General features: G+C 35.7%; 2 protein-coding genes across 2 annotated transcripts; both read left to right on the top strand.

The window, feature by feature from the left end:
• Positions 1-13,674: 13,674 nt before the first annotated feature.
• On the top strand, positions 13,675-14,169 carry LOC113306201 (probable carboxylesterase 2). Its single transcript, XM_026555165.1, has one exon. The coding sequence runs from the start codon at positions 13,675-13,677 to the stop codon at positions 14,167-14,169; it is 495 nt and encodes a 164-aa protein (XP_026410950.1).
• Positions 14,170-15,619: 1,450 nt separating this feature from the next.
• Positions 15,620-17,620, top strand: LOC113303502 (probable acyl-activating enzyme 5, peroxisomal). Its single transcript, XM_026552538.1, has one exon. The coding sequence runs from the start codon at positions 15,654-15,656 to the stop codon at positions 17,310-17,312; it is 1,659 nt and encodes a 552-aa protein (XP_026408323.1). The 5' UTR covers positions 15,620-15,653; the 3' UTR covers positions 17,313-17,620.
• The last annotated feature ends 4,152 nt before the right edge of the window (positions 17,621-21,772 follow it).

Here is a 21,772-nt window from a genome sequence, read left to right as displayed (position 1 = left end):
TCAACTCCGGAACTTTGAGTTTCTCCTAAGTTTGCAAACCGGTACGTGAACTGAAAAAGTGTTGTCAACTCCGGAACTCGATTTTTCTTATAAGTTTGCAAATCAGTCCGCATACTGTGACTCAGCCGACTCACGAATGACTCAAGTAATTGTACCTTGTACATTTACCAACTATGTCGATTATGATTTAATTGCAATTAAATTATTTCTATGAGATGATTTACATTTGATCAATTCTCTAATTAACAATAGACTCATTTGATCACATGATTGTGACTCAAGATTAATGTCTTAGTGAACATGAAAAAGAGTGTTAAGCCTTCAAAGTTCAGATCGGCTAACCATGTTGAACATAGACTTTATACACGGTTCGGTTGCGATTTGTGGAGAAGCTAATTATACAATCACTGAGTGCTTGTTGCCGGCAGGTGTACATAGTCGCACTCTTATACAAGTGTACAATAAGGTTCCTCGATACAGACATAGTTCTAATTTTTAAACAACTCTTTAGTCTTTTCCAATATACCCCTATTTATGATAGTAATATGATACCAAATTTAATTTGATATTCCTAGTTTTCATCGAAAGTGAAAGGTACATGAAAAAGAAGGGTGTATTTAATATTTTCCTAGTTTTCATTAAAACGAAAAACAACAACAACACATAGTTACTCTCTCTATGCACGATGCATTCTCGGGCCTCGCATAGGTTTTTTTTTTTTTTAACAAAGGAACTTACTTAAATTACACATCCAAATATCTTACATCATGATATATGTGAGAAACTAACATAGCAGGTGGATGAAACCACCATTCCCCACATAAATTATGTTTACGGGCTGCCTTAGCTAAAGCATCTGCAACCTTATTACAGTTTCTGTATACAAACACACAAGACCAAACCGGGTTATTGTTACAAATATTAACACATTTTCGAAGTAAAGGCATACTTTGCCAGTGAGAAAGAACAGATTGCTGCTGCAAATAAGAACTTACAACCAGATTATCTTTTTCATATATAACATGAGATCAACCATTAACTGTCGCCATTTCCATTGCTTCCAATAAAGCCCAAGCTTCTGCTTGATGTATATTTATAGCTCTCTTTATTGTTTCCTTTCCCAGAACATATGCTCCAGCATGATTTCGAATTATAATTCCAATACCATCTAGCAAAGAATTAGCATTATAAGAAGCATCAATGTTTATCTTCAAAAAATTCAGAGGAGGTGGTTTCTAGTGAAGATCTAACTTAGAACAAGTTGTAAGAGAACTATTATGACTCACAGCAGAAATGCCTAAATGATGATGAGAAATGTAAGACTTTATATGATGAATGACTGTGTTGGGATTGGGAGAAAGATTATCAAACACAATTCTACACCTATGTTTCCAGATGAAATGCATTATGCAAATAATAAGGTGGATAGAATCAACTGACTGGTGGATACTAATAGAAGAATTCTTGAGCTGCCAAGTCTGAATCCAAGCAAGAAAAGAAGACTGATGCAGTAAAGAAGAATACATCTGAGGATATAAATAATTCCATATTGCTTGAGCAAATGGACAATGCAGCAACATATGATCCAAGTCTTCAACCTGACTAGTGTTGCACATAACGCATTGTTGATGAGAAGCACCCATATGTTTAAACATATTAGCTTTAATAGGGAGAGCATTATGAATATCTTTCCATAAAAAGAGTTGAAACTTGTAAGGTAATTTCAGTTTCCGAAATTTTAACCAAAATTGAGGAGTTAGTCCCATAGAAGCATCAGGAGGCATATCTTTTTCACATAACAACTTGTATGTTGAAGCAGTGGTAAAAACACCAGTGGCAGTGAAAGGCCAGACTAAAGTATCTTGCTGATCTAATTGAACATGAATAGTTAGAATTGCATTCACCTGATCTGGTTGAAACAGTTGTCGAAGAAGAGGAATATCCCATTGTTGAGTATGTGAATCAATAAGCTCGGAAACCCATTGATGATTATGAATATTTAGCTCATCCCACTCTTGGATAGAAGATTTCATATTAGGGATCCAATTAGATTTCCAAATATTGATACGAGTTTCATCCCCTACTTGCCATTTAGCATACTTCAAAACACATTGAGACCAAGACAAATACTTTTCCAAATCCAGCTAGAATTAGTAGTAGTTGGAGAAGGAAATAATTGCAAATCATTAAAAGGAAAATACTTACCTTTTAATATTCTAGCCCACAGCTCCTCTTGATTGTGAATTAGCTTCCATGCTAATTTTGAAAGAAAGGACAAATTATAATTGCTCAATTTTTTGAGACCCAAACCACCAAGTCTTTTCGGCAAATAAGCAATTCCCCAAGAAAACAGTTGTTGAGACTTGTGATTGCTAAAGTTTTTTCGCCAATAAGATCTTTGGATTTTATCCATTTCATGAATAGTGGCCTCCGGAAACTTAAAGACCTGCATCTGATACATTCCCATAGTACTTAAAACAACATTAATCTGAGTAGTTTTACCTGCTTGGTTGACAATTTTACTGTGCCAACCTTGTAATCTGTTGTTCATGTTATCTAAAATACCTTGACAGTTCTTATGCCTTGATCTATGCATCAAAAGAGGGATTCCTAAATGTTTTTCTCCAAGACCCATCACTTTCATATTAAGCATGCCAGAAATATTAGACTTTTGAGCAGTTGAAGTGTGCTTCCCAAAAAAAATAGTCGATTTCTGCATGTTAATAACCTGACCAGAAGCTTGCCCAAAAATATGAAGTAGATGCTGAAGATGACCAATATGAGAAGGAGTAGCTTGGAAAAACAATAAGCAGTCATCTGCAAAAAATAGATGATTAATTGCAGGACAATGCCTAGTAATTTTAATCCCATGAAGATGACCAGAATCAATATTTTGCTGTAAAAGTCGAGAACAAGCTTCCATGAAAAACAAGAACAAATAAGGGGACAAAGGGTCACTCTGACGAATACCACGAGTTGGGAAAAAGTAGTACTAGGTATTCCATTGATGAGTAGAGAAACATTTGTAGTATAGATGCAATGATCAATCAAAGTAATCCAATATTCATGAAAACCTAACTGACGAAAAATTGAAAGTAAAAAAGTCCACTCTACCCTGTCGAAAGCTTTCAACATGTCTAATTTCAAACCAACCAAGGCTTGATTAAACTTTTTGATTTTCATACTGTGAAGAATCTCATGAGAAATGATGACATTGTCATGGATATGTCTGCCTGGTACATAGGCTGATTGGGTAGAGGAGATAATATTTGGCAGTAAAGGTTTTAAACGGTTAGCTAAAATTTTTGAGATTATTTTATAGCTAACATTACACAGACTAAAAGGCCTATAGTCTGCAGGGGTTTGAGGATGTTGAATTTTGGGGATTAAAACCTGATAAGTGTGATTGATGGCTTTGAGCATGTGTTTATAGGTAAAAAAGTATTGAACCATGGATATTACCTCAGAGATGACTGTATCCCAACATTGTTGATAAAAGGCTGCTTGAAAGCCATCATTACCAGATGAAGCCCAAGGTTTGATTTGGAAAACAACGGCTTTGATTTCTTGAGCATCTGGAACTTGTACAAGATAATTATTCTGCGCCTCAGAAATGCAAGGATTAAAAAGCCGCAAAATATCCTGTTGAACAAGAGGCTTAGAAGAAGTTTAGAAATTAGTGAAATGGTTAAGAAAAATTCCTTCAAGATCACTTCTTGAGTCATACCAAGTGTCTAAGGGGCCTTCAATTGCATAAATGTGAGATCTTATTTTTTTAAAGTTTGCCATAGAGTGAAAGTATGAGGTGTTTCTATGAGCTTCTAGAAATTTACTACCAGCTTGTTGCATGAAGTATTCTTTCTGAATAATAAGCCAATGTTGTAAGGAATTACTTAACTGTTCAACTTCAGGATGATGAGGAGGCAGATCATTTGCATAACAATGTTGAAGATGATTCTGAATATTCTGAAGATTAGCTTCAATGTTGCCAAAGGAGAACTTTTTCCAGAGTTGCAGCTGAGTTCTAGTATATTTAAGCTTACTGGAGAACTGATAAGAAGGAGAACCCAAGAACTGTTGCTTCCAACTTTGGTTAATAGTGTCAGTGCAAGAGCTCATTTGAAACCAACATTTGTATAACTTAAAAGGAGAATATTTATTAGGGATGTTGACAACATTCAACAAAATGGGACTGTGATCAGAAGCTATTGGAACTAAATGTTGAAGATGGGCTTGCGTTTAATGATCAATCCAAAGACGATTAACTAATGCCCTATCTAATCTAACAACAACATGATTATTACCAGATCTATGATTCGACCAAGTAGTATCAGCACCAGAATAACCCAAATCAATGAGGCCTAATTGTTGAACAATACTCCTAATATGTCTAGAATGATGAGCATGAGAGTTGCTATTGCTGTGAGTTTCATAATCATACATAGTAAAGTTTAAATCCCCAATTAAAATCCAAGGAAGATTAACAGAAGGACACATATTCAGAAGATATTGCCACTGGTCATTATTTTCAACAGTATCATGAGCACCGTACATAAAAGTAATAAGGAAATCCTTACTGTTATCATGAGTATGCACAATAGCATGAATAGTGTCATGAGTAGTATGCATAATTTCCATATTTATTCCTTGTTTCCAAGCTATAGCAATACCACCAGATAGTCCTATTGAAGGATCAAACCAAAAGTGAGGATACCTAGTATGAGTGAGATATAATCTCATATTATTAGTTTGAGCTTTCGTTTCACACAAGAAAAAAATATCAGGGTCATTATTGTTCAAACAAAACCTAAGATAATCTATGGTATTTGGATTTCCAATACCCTGAAAATTCCAAGTAAAGATCCGCATATTTTGTAAAATGATAAAGTTACAAAACAGAAAACAAGATTGAAAACAAAAGCAATAAAAATAAAACAGATAAAAACTAAATAATAGTAAAAGAGAAGGATGAGAGACAAAAACCTGTTTCAATGCATCAGTATGGTTCTGTGCATCACAAGCATTTGCAGCAGCAATGTCCCACACAATATTACCATCAGTGGCAGTATTATCATCCTGAACAGAGGCAGTTTCAGTAATGCGAGCAGTTAAATTATCATCATCAGTAGCTGTAGCAGGATCAGAAGTAATAACCAAAGTAGGAGCTCTTCGATATATCTTCTTAGTACCACTAGTACTAGCCCCATCACTAGTAACATTAGAACAAGGTTGAAATTTATTATGATGCGAAGATGAAGCACCAGTATCAGAGTCTGTTGCCGAAAAGATAGAAAGACGCATACCATCAAAAGGTCTTGGCTGCTCTTGAGTATTATGCATCCTCAATCTTGATCTACGCTGAGAACCATGTTGTAGAAAAAGTTGAGCTTCTTGAAGCGGGTTTCTCTGAGGTGGAAAAATAGGTTCAACAAAACCAAAGCCTCTAACAACCTCTTCCATTTCATGTCTCCTGTGAGTCATGCCAGCACAATCATTTTCCTCATAGTTCACAACCTTACATTCTGAACAAAGACGATAAGGTTGTTTTTCATAAAAGAATCCAATCCACCTAGTGACTCCAGCAGCATTTACAGCAGTAATTCCAGTTATTAAATGGGTATTGACATTAATAAGAACTAAGGCTCTATATTTAGAAGAAGTTGGAGGATTAACACCATCAGGTTCAATAACTCTTACCTCACCCATAATATTACCAATCATTCTCAGAATATCAGCATAAATAAACTCAGGCAAAAGGTATTTATACTCTAGCCAATAAGGAGACACTGAGAAATCTAGTAAGTGATAATCCATGGTAAGATTCCAATCTTTCAAGACAATTAAGTAACCATCAAAATTCCAAGCACCTCCAAATAAAATAGCATATTTGTCATCTGATTCTTGAAATTTTATAACGAAGATGTTAGGTTCTAGACTGCGTACCTGAACCAACCACTGATTATGTCTTCTAAGGTGAGGCCAAATGAACTTGGAAGCTCTTTATGCATCTTGCCAAATCATAATACCAGGAGCATATAGTTTACCTGCCAAACTAAATTTCCACTCTCTGATTCCAGTTAATATAGCAGTATTAGAATGCATAACTACCCTTCTTCTAATAGGTTCATCACTGATAGATATATCATCCATTTGGTTGGTAATATTATTCATACAAGGTGTAGCCATAAGGATGAAGAAAAGGAAAAACTGAAAAGAACAAAGATGGGTATGAATGAAAATGGAAGTGATATTGCGAGTTTTATAAGAAAAAATGGTAGGAGGTGTCAAATAACAGAGATGATAACTATGGAAGAAAGAATTACAAAATTTGTCGATCAAAGAAAGGGGTTGAGAAATCAAAGCATGAAGGTGAGAAAAGATGATATCAAAAGCTAGATTCCTTAATAGGTAATTGAACCAACCAATATACTGAACCCAAATCATATTAAAGGAAGAAACATGATAACAACGAATATCATACGCACCACTGCCAGATAAAACCAACTTTGAAGATGCCAACTGTGAAACTGCCAACTGAGTAAAAATTCAAGGATGTAATAGGACATTACTGCAATACTAATGTTTGGCAACAAGCAATAGAAGATTTAATCTGCCATTAAGAGAAAAACAAGATTGATTAGTACCAGAGTATGACACATCTGATTAAAACATGAAAACTCAAAATTAGGGCAAAAGAAGAAGAAAAACAGATCGAGAATTAAACCAAATTAAAAAGAAAAATGACAGAGATTGATGAAGATAAAACCAAAGAAGAATTAAATGAGTAGGAAATTACAGATCAGATCAAAGAAACAGAAGAGAAATCAAAATTGACTAAGGTTGATTATGGGTTTGACTTTCGCTTGACCATATCCCTTTCTTTTGGGATCCGGAAATAAGAAAAAAGTTCTAGAGGAGCTTCTCTCTATCTGTATTTGGTTTTGGCCTCGCATAGGTTGATGCACAGATATCAACAAAAATATATATGTTGGTCAAAAAAGAAGTACACAAAAATTCATGGCAAAAACAGTAAAAAGATACGTTCTTATTGCATTTGTAAATTCCAATACATAGGCTACTTGCTTGACACCATATTTAAAGCAGGAAAAATATTTTTTTATCCATATGGTGGATAGGTTTACAATTACAGCATTCTCAATGATTCAAATGATTGCACTTTGGTTTGAATTGTTAACTAGCACATTATTAAGAAGCTTGCTGAAATTGGCAATATCCTCGATCACCATGAACGGAAACTTAAACCTACCAAAAAATGGAAAAAGCAACCAAAAGCAAGAACATACAAGAAATCCATTCATCAACAATGTCGACAACAACTGATTTAATTGCCACTTCCCGTTCAAAGACCTCTTCACCTTAATCTCAACAGCCGTACAAATCCCATGTAGAATAAAGAACAGCAATACATCCCAATAAGGCTGTTTCCGAAACACATAGAAGATCAACAGTTCATGCATTAAACCCGAGATGAAAAATGTCACTATTATGGCAATGTATACACCCCAACTCCTTTTAATAGCATGTCGTACAGGTTCATATACAGTTGATCGTAGAATATCTGATGCCGCTAAGTTCCATCTCCTACCCCAAAAGTTTTGAAATGATGTTGATAAGAAGAAATAGTTGCCATATGGTGGATCAACATCTATGTCGAAAAGGAGCCTAACTATGGAAGCATAAAAGACGATAGTTTCTGGAGCACGTATACAAGAGATAAAGAAAATTCATGATCCAGAAGTTTTGTTTGTTTTGATGTTGTTTGTAATACCCGTATGAATAAAATACTAATCCTAGACAAACACCTTCTAGTATATAATAATGCAGCCCATGCATATTTGTTCGTGCTGATGATTGGTTAGATTGTTTAACCTTGATTGGTAAACAAGCGATAACAAGAAATCGTAAGAAGGTCATTGGTGATGGTGATGGTGATGAAGATGACACAAGTGGTGGATCATATGAAAGAGGACCCTTATCAAATGAGAAGAGAACAAGTTTAAAGCTAGCAAACCAACTTATAAACCAACCTGCTGTCATAGTAAGATGGAAAGAAGAGAGATTGAGAGGGATGAGTGTAAATATGTATATAACTGGTAAGATCGAAAGAAGCCTTGGAAATCCTTTTGGGATGTTTCAAGAGATGAAATAACAGTAAGTTAAGGATGAAAAAACTGTTAAACAGACGTTCACTAACCTCACAAACTCATCACTACTACTATCATGACCAAACTCATCCATTCTCTCAAGAGTAAATGAATTAGTAAAATATAAGTAAGGTATGTTACGTATGTATCTAAATCATACCGACATGGATGCCATCCATTTTACTTGCTTCAGTTTTCAGATGACAATGTATTGCCTTGGAGTTGAACTTATAAGCTTATTTCAATTCAATATATGATGCATTTATCACATTAGTGGACAGTTAGTGGTTGCACCCATAAATATACTCAGAGCTACTAGTTGCAACAAAAACCACATATCTTCGCTACCTCTGAAAATGTTGATGGAGGTGACTAATTTATTTGGTCTGGCAACAGACTAAGGTTGTCGGTAGTTCTTACAACACTGATTGGAGGTTCGAGTGGAGGCTTAAATGCCCCAAAAATCAAATTCAATATTTGGCAACTCTTCCATAAAATTAAAGCTAACTTAATCTGATGGAATCTCTTTACAGACGCCTCCCATGTGACGGAGATTTTGTAACCAGACAACACTTGTTCTTTGATTGCCGAGCTATTAGGCCAATTTGAAGTAGTAGTATGTGTTATGGCTGGATGTATTTTCCATTACTCCTGGGGCATTGTTATCTAAAATTTATTATAAGCATCTCTTTGTCTCTCCTTTTTATCTAAAGATCCGATTGAAATTTCATCTCCCTGACATTCCTAAAGTTTATCTTACAGAAATATTATCTTGTTTGATGTGCGTGTCAATGAATGATATTTCTCAACCTCATCTCTTTATCTGTTGTTTCATCCAATTATCTGTCCAAGCACTATTTATTTATTTTATTTATTTATTTAGAAATTGCAGCAAACACTAATTAAATTCATGCAACTTACTTTCAGAAAAATGAGAATTTATAAAGTAATCCCGTTTTATTGACCTTGTATTTTTTGTTATCCTTGTTTTTTTAGAAATTTTTTAAAGTGCCCCAACTATTTAGTTTTCCATCTTACTTACTCAACACTAGTTTACTTTCTTTAAAGTTTATTTCTTTACCCTTTACTTGTTAGTACGTTTAACTTCTACATCATTTTTTCAATTTGTCGAGCTCGGTTCAGGATCGTGTCATCATTTTCAGGTTCGTTTCATCATTCCCTGAAAAGGTTCATCATTCCCAAGTGTTTTGGGGTTTTTGGTTGGTGGAGAATCAATCTTCTACAATATTTTTTCGGTTAGTCGAGCCAGGTTCAGGGTCGTTACACCACTTTCAAGTTCGTCGAGCCTAGTTCAGGATCGTTACACCCTCTTTCAGGATCGTCGAATCATTATCCTCTCTACCAAGGAGATGTAGTTCAGGGGTAAATAGAACTTTTAATAGGAAAGATAACTTCCACCTAACACTTAACTGGATGGAATTTGTCTTTTGAATAAAACGGGGTATTTTAGAAAATTTGTAAAAAACGGGATACTTTTGAAGTGTACATTTCAAAACAGGGGTACTTTGTAAAATATCCCAAAAATATATATATTCAAATCAAGCAATGGTATATTTGTACGTTCTCCTTGTATGTACGCAGTATTAATTAACTACCATAAACTCCTATTTGCTAGTATCACGTTCCACATCCATGATACGCAAATCACTTCCAAAAAAACTAGGACAACTTCTTCACACGTCCAACGTCATGGGACGTCCGTGCATAAACTTGTTCAATAATTCCTAAATATTTGGATCAAGGTAAACCGTGTGTAAAAACATAAATACCTCCTCCTGGAGCTCGAGATGAATAAAACCATCCAACACAATTTGTCGTTTCTATTAGAATATATAGCAGATATAAACAAGTAGCCGAGGTGCAGAAAAGGACCGAGGAAACTATATGGTGAAGTGAAGACTAAATCAAGTAACTGTGCAGTAAGACACGTGAAGTGGAGGTTAAGTCAAGTGACCATGATATACGTGGCACGTGAAGTGAAGACCATACAATATTCAAACTGAAGTCAAAGTCAAGATGAAGTGATCAAGACTCAAGTTATCAGAAGATCGACGGAGATTAGTTAAGTTTCCAAGAATAAAAAGATCTTGTGTAATTTAGGTAGTTTTCTAGACAAGTCAAATATCTAGGTAATTTCCTATGACTCATATTCTAGTTAATTAGGATATATATTATAGAGAATAATATAATATCCTATATTAACTATTAGTACTCTATAAATAAAGAGTCATAATGTAATTGTAAATCATCTCAGAATGTTCTGATGATCAATATTATTATTCACCCTACGGGGTTGCTTGTGGACGTAGGTCGAGTTGACCGAACCACGTTAAACATCGTCTCCATTATTGTTTTGGTATGTAGATTTATTTATTCTTGATTGATTTATTTTATCATTGATTTGTTTTTATTATTTATCTAACATCAATGATATCCATCTTGAATTTGATCTACATATCAAAATTTAAGATGGTATCAGAGCAGCAATGCTCTCGATCCAATCGCTTCCGCAATCTATTTTAATGTTCAATAATAATTTCATTTTAAATTGGACATCAAAAATTTTGATCGAATATATCTAACAAAGTTTTTGTCTGACTTTGTTATGTTTTTTTTTATCGTCCAAACAAAACTGTCTATTTCTGATTTGTTTGAGTATGATTATTATCAACTTAATGAGAACCTCATTAACGTTATCACATGTGTTCTTGGAAGATTATTTTCTTCAATATCAAAGATCACTGCTACTGTTTATTATCTCACATGATAATGGAAATTGATTTCAGTTCCAAGAATATTTTTCGTTTAAAATATACTTCATTATATTTAATATATTCTTAGATGTGATTATTATGAGTAAATATATTATTCAAATTTTCTTTTCAAAGATAATAGTGTATTTACATCACTTTCGTTCCAACGTCAACATTGATTCAGATGACCGATAATTCATTCAGACCCAACAATAAATACATGTTGGTTGATTTTTTACGTCTCGCATCAGAGATCGTCTATGCCCTTTCAGTTTTGGTTTCCATCCAAAAAGGTCTAAAACTGAACTTACTGTTGCTGCAACAACAACAACAAAAAAAAAATCTATACCACAAGATATGAACGATGCTAAACGGTGTAGTTAAACTTACTTACCACCGTTAATTTTTTGCATATATCTAGTTCGGTACGTACCTTTTGTGCATACTGTCATTTTCGTATTCACATCTTTCTCTGTTTTATGAGCAAATGATTCTCAAAAATATTTCATTCACGTCATAAAATAATTCTTATGGCAGGGTAATTCCCGTTATTATCTCATTGTCAATTTCGAAAATATTTTAATTTTCGTATATCCTATTTTGGAAATTGATTTACTTTCCAAAGCGTCTTTGTATCCCAAAGATAATCATTTATAACATATTCAATAATATTTCTTTCCCGAAATATTTTGTCTGAATATTATATGCAAAAGTATTTTTCTTTCACTAAAAGTATTTCCATATTTTTGGTATACTTTTATGATTACTGCAAATAGTAAGTAAAAATAATTCCATAAAAAACATTGTATGGAATAAAAATATCTCCTTACATTTAAGGACGAAAATCTCCCGCTTCTGGGTTATCTTGAAAATATTTTATGTGTTTTCGAAAATCAATATAAAATATTTCTATCTTTATTTTAGATTATACTGTATCTTTACCACGTAAAATTTCTCTTTATATTTAAGGACGCTAAGAGTGGTAAATTTCTTTAATTGCCAATCTTGGCGAGATCTTTATGTCATGAAATGATATTCAATAAAATATTTATCTTTTATTTTCGAAAATAGTTCCTATTTTTGATCATATTTTTTAGTAATAATAATTATTACGATTTTGCACAATATTTTCCTTTAGGAGAATCTTTTTCATTTGAAAAGTCTCCTAGACGCCTACCAATATTTCTCAATGTTGATGCAACATGAAGTCTTTCGTATGGTTAGTATTAAACTAACCAAATCCATTGGCCAAGCGAGCCGATTCTCAATGATGATGCAACATGAAGTCTTTCGTATGGTTAGTATTAACTAACCAAATCCAGTGGCCAAACGAGCCAATTCTCAAAAAAAAAAAAAAAAAGTGTATGGACCGTGGACCCTCACCAAACTTATCCAAGTCAAGGCAATTTTCAACAGAAGTCAAAACGTATATTCTGCAGTGTTACTGAGTTTGTTTCAATTGTCAAGCGCCGCAACCGAAGATCAAGTGTCTTGTGCGAAGGTGAAGTACAGATTTTGTCACAAGTTTTCTTCAATTGTCCAAGTTGCACACTACGTTTCTCTGCGTGTCCAACTTGAGGGGGGTATTAGAATATATAGCAGATATAAACAAGTAGCCGAGGTGCAGAAAAGGACCGAGGAAACTATATGGTGAAGTGAAGACTAAATCAAGTAACTGTGCAGTAAGACACGTGAAGTGGAGGTTAAATCAAGTGACCATGATATACGTGGCACGTGAAGTGAAGACCATACAATATTCAAATTGAAGTCAAAGTCAAGATGAAGTGATCAAGACTCAAGTTATCAGAAGATCGACGGAGATTAGTTAAGTTTCCAAAAATAAAAAGATCTTGTGTAATTTAGGTAGTTTTCTAGACAAGTCAAATATCTAGGTAATTTCCTATGACTCATATTCTAGTTAATTAGGATATATATTATAGAGAATAATATAATATCCTATATTAACTATTAGTACTCTATAAATAAAGAGTCATAATGTAATTGTAAATCATCTCAGAATGTTCTGATGATCAATATTATTATTCACCCTACGGGGTTGCTTGTGGACGTAGGTCGAGTTGACCGAACCACGTTAAACATCGTCTCCATTATTGTTTTGGTATGTAGATTTATTTATTCTTGATTGATTTGTTTTATCATTGATTTGTTTTTATTATTTATCTAACATCAATGATATCCATCTTGAATTTGATCTACATATCAAAATTTAAGAGTTTCCTTCTCCTCCTCCTTCAATGGAGAACAACGAAATTGTCTATGAATTTAAACCATATTTAAGGGTTTACAAAAATGGTCGAAAGAGAGGATACTGGTTACAAAATTTGTTCCACCTTCTATGGAAGACCAAAATACGGGTGTTTCATCAAAAGATATTACAGTTACACGTGAAACTGGTGTGTCCTCAAGAATCTATCTCCCTAAATTTACCCAACAACAGATAAATAAAAAGTTTCCACTTCTCATTTACTTCCATGGAGGAGCTTTCTGTGTTCAGCGTCCTTCCTCTCCAATTTACCATAACTATGTTACTTCTCTAGTTGCCGAAGCCAATGTGGTTGCGCTATCCGTAGGCTATAGACTAATACCTGAACACTATCTTCCTGTTGCCTATGACGATGCATGGGAAGCCATAGAATTAATGGGTACTTTCTCACTCTGCGGGTCAAGGTTCTGAGATCTGGCTGAACAACTATGTCGACTACAACCGAGTGTTCATGGGTGGCGATAGTGCGGGTGCTAACATCTCGCACAACATGGCTCTGCAGCTGGCTCGAGCTCATCACGAATTTCAGTTTTCTGGTGTCATTTTAATTCACCCTTACTTTTGGGATGTGAAACCCATTGGTTCCGAGGAGAAAGATATGAGTAAGAAGATAATAATGGACAAACTTTGGCCGAATATTTACCCATCATCGACTGGTTATGATGACCTACTTATCAACCCCTACAAAGACCCGAACTTGTCAAGCTTAAGATGCAAAAGGGTACTAGTTTGTGTTGCAGAGGAAGATTTGTTCAGGGACAGAGGATGGTTGTACTATGAAACGTTACGAAATAGTGAATGGAATGGTGTTGTTGAGATTAAGGAGTCACTAGGGGAGAATCATGTGTTCCATCTGCTTAATCCTGATTCTGAAAATGCTGTGAAGATGAAGGAATTAGTGATTTCTTTCCTCAACCATCAAGAGAAGATTCCCGGTCGGATGTAAACTTTTATGGAAGTTCTCTAGACGTGCAGAATATGTATAATTACTTGGAGTTTGATATCAGGCACACGTAAAATAGGCACGCGCGGCGACAACAAAAATGGGCGTACACCACTCTTGAGTCTTAACAACTCTGGTGTAAACTCTGGCCATGTATGATCCATGCATGTGTGATCTAAGAGGTAACCTATAGAACACAGTGTTTCTAAAAGTCGAAAAACAACTTCTTAAGTAACAATACTCAAACGCGCTAGCCTCTTTGGATACTAGAAATCAGAATCAAAATGTTTTTGCTTTAAGAAAAAATTAACATTTTTATTTTTAGAAGTCAAAAAATAACTTCTTACTTTCTTGTTTTCAGAAGTCAAAAAAAATAACTTGAGTTACATCCGAACATGCTGCTGAGTAGATCTTTTGTATTCTACTTTTTGAATCAAAGTTGTACCCAATTCTATATTTGTAATACTTTCCATGATGTAACTTTTCACGGTTGAGTTGTTGATAGTCGTCAATTAGCTATATGTACGTTCATGTATCATGTTAGTCGAATTATTTATGCAGCCATTTACGTACTATGTACATACTTATGTAAAACTTTGAGTCAAATGGATTAATTTAAGATCAAGATTATCAACTGCAAAGTGACATATTTTGCTTTGTCCTTCCATTTATGCACAAACTAATGAAGAATACTATATACGTTATTCAGAGGCAACCTATAAAACAAGTTACTTCCGGAAGTCGAAAAGCAATTTCTCAACAAATAATATTCAAACGCACCGGCCTGTTTGGATACCGGAAGTAAAAGTCAGGAGCAAACGACTGAATCAAAATTATACCCATGCATTTCTATATTTGTAATACTTTCCCTGATGTACCCTTTCACGGTTGAACTGTTGATAGTCATCAATTAATTATATATATGTATGTCAAATTATTTATGCAGCCATTTACGTACTATGTACATATTTATGTAGAACTTTGTGTCGAGTGGATTTTTAAGATCAAGATTATCAACTGTATATATATATATGTATATACACGTTGATTTGTCCTTCCATTTATGCACAAACGACTGAAGAATACTATATACGTTAAGGGGACGTTCACGTAAGGGATGATACATGTGCAGATTGCCAGAAAAAACTGAGGGGACGTTGCTATCCTGTTTCTGGATAATGGTTCATCAAATTTGTCATCACTAAAGGCTCGTAAACAGATGTTTATCTGAGGGTACCTGGGGAGTTTAAATTGGGAAGGGAACCGAGACAACTTACAAACGGCTTAAATTTCAAAAGTGGTTGACAGTTGAGCGGTGAAATTAGGTGTAATGGTACGGGAGAACTAAATAGAGTTGGTGGTGACTTAAAGACTGCAGCAATACAAGTTCTATCAGAGTGATTCATATTAAGTATCAGACATTCAGAGGTTCATAGCCACCAACTTTACAACACTAGTAAAGAAGTTTTTGTAGCTTCAGACTTCAGATGGATTTGTTGACACCAAGTGCAGCAAATTCATCACCAATAACCCCAGTAAGGTTCTTAGAGAGAGCAGCAACAGTATACGGTGATTATACATCAATCATCTACAACAAAACAACTTACACATGGAATCAAACTAATCGTAGATGTCTTCAACTTGCATCAGCTTTGAAATCAATCATCGGTATTAAACGTGGAGATATTATCTCAGTTTTATCTCCAAATATACCGGCTATGTATGAACTTCATTTCGCAGTACCAATGAGTGGTGCCATATTAAACACCATCAACACGCGTCTTGACGCACGTACTATTTTTATACTCCTATGTCATAGTGAAGCAAAACTCATCTTTGTCGAATGTCACTCCCACTCTGTAGTTCTTGAAGCATTTTCTCTTTTGCCACCGGAAACTCACCCCCCTATGCTCATTTTGATCAATGATAATGGGGATGTCATTGAAAACTCATCATTTACTGTTGATTCTAATCTCGAATTTACCTACGAGAGTTTGTTAACGAGAGGTGATCCTGATTTTCAGTGGGAACGACCTCGGAGCGAGTGGGATCCAATGGTGTTGAACTATACTTCAGGCACAACGGCATGTCCCAAAGGGGTAGTCCATTCTCACCGAGGCCTTTTCATCGCGGCAGTTGATTCTTTGGTTGATTGGTCCGTACCAAAACAACCTATCTTTCTGTGGACCTTGCCAATGTTTCATGCAAACGGATGGTGCTTCCCTTGGGGCATGGCAGCAGTTGGTGCGACCAACATATGTCTACACAAATTTGATGCTGCGTCACTTTATGATTTGATCCGTCAACACAGAGTGACCCATATGTGTGCGGCACCAGTTGTGCTAAATATGTTAGCGAATCAGCCTGGTATAGAACCACTGACCAACCGCATTCACATTTTAACAGCTGGAGCGCCACCCCCAGCACCAGTGCTTCTTCGAACAGAATCATTGGGGTTTGTGGTGAGCCATGGTTACGGGTTAACCGAAACTGCAGCAATCGTCGTGTCTTGTCCATGGAAACATGAGTGGAACAAATTACCAGCAACAGAAAGGGCTAGGTTGAAAGCAAGACAAGGAGTGAAAACACTTGGAATGACTGAAGTTGATGTGTTGGATCCGGAATCGGGTGCAAGTGTAAAACGAGACGGATTGTCCTTAGGTGAGATTGTTTTACGAGGTGGTTCGGTTTTTTTGGGGTATTTTAAAGATGCGATAGGTACGAGTAAATGTTTGAAAGATGATGGATGGTTTTACACAGGGGATGTGGGTGTTCTACACCCTGATGGATACTTAGAGATTAAAGATAGGTCAAAAGATATGATTATAAGTGGTGGGGAGAATATAAGCAGCGTCGAAGTTGAGTCTGTATTGTATTCGCACCCGGCCATTGATGAAGCCGCTGTGGTTGCTCGTCCAGATGAATATTGGGGTGAAACGCCTTGTGCATTTGTGAGTTTGAAACCGGAGAAGAGCCAGCCGTCACAAAAGGACATTATAGAGTTTTGCAGGGCGAAAATGCCTCACTATATGGTACCTAAAACTGTTGTTTTTGAAGAGTCTCTTCCTAAAACTGCTACTGGTAAGATTCAGAAATTTGTGCTTCGCGAAAAAGCTAAAGCTGTGGGTGCAGCTCGCCGTATTTAAATGTTTTTGAGGAATTGACTGAGATGAGTTCATGCAAAATGCTTGCATTTACATGCATTATTATCAGATTATGTCATCATTTAAATGTACCATGCATGTTCATAGAACTACTGCAACCACCCTTCGGAAACTAAGCGGCTATTTTTCTCTGCATACTCTTGTATCTCCTTGATCAGTGGACTCATATTAGCTTGTAAAGCAACAACATTCTCTTCTGCCTCCTTCAACGCTTTCTTTGCTGCAGCCAACTTTGTATTCTCTACCTGTAATAAATCAACCTGCTCTATAAATTCAGCGTCAAGCTTTTTACAAAAATCTGTTTTGATATCCTCTAACCACTTACGAACCCACCCAATGTTAAATTCAACTTTCTCGGCCTTCTTTATGTTTTCCTCCCAGCCCTCGATCATCTCGGAAGTCAGACCAGAAAAACGACGCTTATGCATGCTAGTAATGGTAGTCATTGTTACTGAGACGACAGTTCTTTGGGCATACGAATCTGTAAGAACTTTGTTTGAAGCGATATGGCCATATTTTAACCATATTTGCTTATACAACTCTGCTTGTGTTTTAACAACCCAGAAGCCTCCTACACCTTCACATTTTCTATCATCTACAGCCACCCGATCACAGCTATGTTGTCCTTCAAATGGTTGACCAGCGCCCATACAATCAAGAGATGATGTTACTTTGTCCATCCTCTCTCTTTTCAGTGTCCTTAAAGACTTGAGCACCTCGTCGAATGGCATTTCATCATCGGTCACTGCTGTATCATTTTCCTTGTCTTCATCATTAACACCTTCTTCACTACTATCATCTTCGATGTTAATAATATCTGACTTGGGATTCTCTGACTGTGGCTCCTTTTTGATATCGTATCCTTCAGAGCAGTTTCTAATGTACAGCCTCGGTCTTTTGAACGTCAATAATGGTACATCTAATGCTGTTGTAGACTCACCCAGCTCCACTTCATTTTCCTTTCTTTCACGTACATTCATAATATGACTCATGCAAAGTTTTTCTTGGGAGAAAAGACACTCAACAATGTGCAAACACCCGCACACAGTTGCGGATCTAGTTTTTGCATTCTTAGCTTTTATAATGCCACCCCTCAGAAACTTGGCGACCAATACATCATCAAATTTGTATGACTTTAAGTTGCAAAAGCGACTGTAGTTACAGGAAATCCTACAACCACACCCTATATGAAATAACAATTCAAGTGATCATCTTAAATTTCATACATTCATTCATAAAATCTTCAATATGGTTACAAGATTTGAGATGAGTTCTAACTTGGAGAACAAATGATTTTTCTCTCTCCTAAATTGTAAGTCTAAGCTCTCAAAAAGATCTCTCCTCTAACAAGGTCGCTTGGTCCCCTTATATAGGGGTTTACATAGTGGATGACAGCTAATAAAACCTTTATTTTCGGATCTGGCGTGCGTCATTATCGCGCGCTTATCTTGACTCTTCTCGCACATGCTCTATAACTTCGCACAACTATCACACTTTATTCATGATTCTTCTGACGTCATCTGATGCGTCATCTCAAATATACTATACGCGATACCTTTCGCTCGTTTATCGAACTATTACTTCGCGCACATATTATGACATGTGGTTTCTAATAACTACATTTTTCCTCTTCTCATGTCGTATCTTTTGAAAGGGAGCGATATGATAATTCCAGTTTAAAATGCCGCACTCATTCATCTTTTCATATTCTTTTCAGCTGACATATTCCCCTAATTTTTACGCGTGTCTTTTCAGCTACTCTTGATCTGACACGTCTTTTATAACCGCTTTTTCTTATCCGTTCATTCTTAATCATCGCATTAATGAGTGAATATCTCGGGAATCGAAAGTAAATATCTTATTTTCCTTTTTCTTCTTCATACTTCTTTTTACTTTTGGTTTTTTCTTTATTCTGTGCAACTATTTTCTTCTGCTACTATTCCTCTGATTTCTTCTCGCACTTCTTCTGTTATTTCTCTCCCATTTTGATATTTTCATTATTCTTCATTCCCATACTTAAAAATGCCTGAAGCTGGTTGGAAGAACAAACAGACATTTGATAGATTGAAGAGAGAGTTTGGTGCACGGGGTTTTTCATTATCTGCCCCTGCTGGATCAAAACCTTCATCCAAACTTGGACCTGAATGGTTTTCTCTTGAGGAATGGAATGATCAAAAGATCATCATTTCATTGGGACAACTTCTTGCTGGTCTTCCTATCCCCTTTATGATCCCAAATTCCTTTGTTTTATGAGATCCTTTCACATGCAAGTTTTTCGCGTGGCATATTTCAACTTAGCGGTGATAGTATTAGAATAGTTCTTGAATACGCTCGTCGCGCATCAGGTTTAGAATCTCAGTATCCAATGGATAAGCGAAATCCTGATCATCGAGATGAGGAAATTAATCCTGCTGATTATACCCTTGAATTTTTTTTTCAAGAATTACGAAGTTACCATCATGAAAAGTATCTCCTATAAATAGGGTATTCGTTTGTCAAGAAAAGATGGTATTGCTGAAGAGAAAAGGATCATGCGAGATGTTGATCGGCATGATCCTTCAAATAGTACCGCTCGTTGGTCGAACGACACGCGATGGTTAGAGTACTCAATCATCTTGGTGGGCCCATACATAACTGGTAGGGATGAACATGGATTAACTCTTCCCCTTCCCGAGGGACTTACGGCTTATGATCCTTGGGTATTCAGATGGCCCGAAGAAGAGAAAGTGGTATGCTATCTTTAATTATCTTTACTTATCTCTTTTTCCTTTTATCTTCTACCACTCTTACCTATTTTCCTCATTTCAGATGGCTGATCAAGCAAAAAAGGCCAGAAAGTTGTCTCAGGCAACATCCTGGCACAATAATGAAGTAAGAAACACCTTTTGTTTAATTTTAACAATATTGTTGCCTCTGTTTCTTATCTTCCATTATGTGCGTAGGAGGAGATTGTAAGTGTAAGCGTGAAAGGAAAAAGGTGTAATTCGCAGTAAATAGACTGCTTCTAAATCTTCTTCCAAGAATCCCTCTAAGAAGCGGAAAGCACCTTCCTCTTCAAGCTCTCTATCCGACAATGATGATGACAGTATTCTTGGTGAAGATTCCTCTATTAAATCTGCAATGGATCAGATATAGAGTATTTTTTCTGAATCCATGAAAGCTATTGGAGATGATTCATTGGCTCACACATGTAAGACTCTTGCGAAGATAATTATGCTCCTACTTTGGATGATGATTCTCTTCGCGGAGCTGCCTCAACTTTGAGTCTCAGTTTTCAATATTCGCTTGCTTCTATGGTAATTTCTTATAACTTCGCACTTTCTTTAAAGTTACATCATGCGGAAGTTTCTCACATTTATTTAATAACCTCGCAGGTGGCTCACTCATCATATGTTGTTTCTTTAGACTATGAAAGAAGGCTTCGCAGGATTGCAGCTAAAAATAATGAACTTATGTCCCAAGCTTCCATTCATGAGAATGATGTTGCTGATCTTCGCAAGAGGAACCATCAACTTTAATTTGATGTTTCTTCATGTACAAACAAGATATCTGATCTTCAAAAAAGGAACGACCAATTAATTGGTGCGTAATCCTTTGCTTATTTTGTCGATCTGTTTATTTATGTCTTTTACTCCCATTGTAATTATCTATCCCTGCAGAGATTCACATCCTTACTGATGAGGCGATTTCCTTATTTGATTCTCTCCTTCATCTTGTTGATGATGATATTTTTCTAGAATATCTTAATGTTTCTCTAAATAGCTTCGCTGATAACAAATTGAATACCTTTTCTTTGGAGGAGCTTAAGACGAAGTACCAAGATCTTAATGTTCACCATAGGAAGGCCTTATCTACTAGTACTGATTTTAGACGTCGCTTTTTAGAATTAAAGAGAAAACAAAGCTTTGCAAAACAAGATTAGTACTCTTATCACTGAGAAGGATCAAATTGCTCTTAATGGTGCCAAATCTTTAAAGAAATTCCAAGAGACTATTCTTCAAGTTCAAGTGGAACGAGATCAAGCTTTAAGTGAGAGGGACGCACTTGATGATCGATGAAAAATGATCCATTCTCAACTTCTCATAGAAAGTGATGCTGAATTTGACTGGGCTGCTAAAGTCTTAGATAATGCTAGGAATGACTTAGCTATGACTGTTAGCCTCGAATCAGATCATTCCACTTTGATTAAAGATATTATTTCCAATAAAGAAGTTATTTTATTATGCCTTTCCAATTATTACCCCTTGATCTATTTTTTGTAAATGACATTAACTTTCTCATTTTCCTTCGCAATAGTTGAAAAAGAACTTCGCAGTCAAACTAAGGAGATGGAAGCAAAGGTTGCCTCTAATGAAGGCATTGAAGCGAAGTTTATCGCTCGTGATTCTAAATATCGCAGTTTGAAGAGACAGTTTGCTGCTACCATTTCCAATAATAGCAAG

Source organism: Papaver somniferum, chromosome 8 (assembly GCF_003573695.1).
Source record: "Papaver somniferum cultivar HN1 chromosome 8, ASM357369v1, whole genome shotgun sequence".
In the NCBI taxonomy this organism is placed as follows: domain Eukaryota; kingdom Viridiplantae; phylum Streptophyta; class Magnoliopsida; order Ranunculales; family Papaveraceae; genus Papaver; species Papaver somniferum.
Note: the sequence above shows the minus strand (reverse complement) of the source record. Positions and strands in the feature narration are given on the sequence as shown.

Excerpts from the sequence above, each read along its gene's own strand:
- LOC113306201 (XM_026555165.1), top strand. The coding sequence starts at position 13,675 with ATGGGTGGCGATAGTGCGGGTGCTAACATCTCGCACAACATGGCTCTG.
- LOC113303502 (XM_026552538.1), top strand. The coding sequence starts at position 15,654 with ATGGATTTGTTGACACCAAGTGCAGCAAATTCATCACCAATAACCCCA.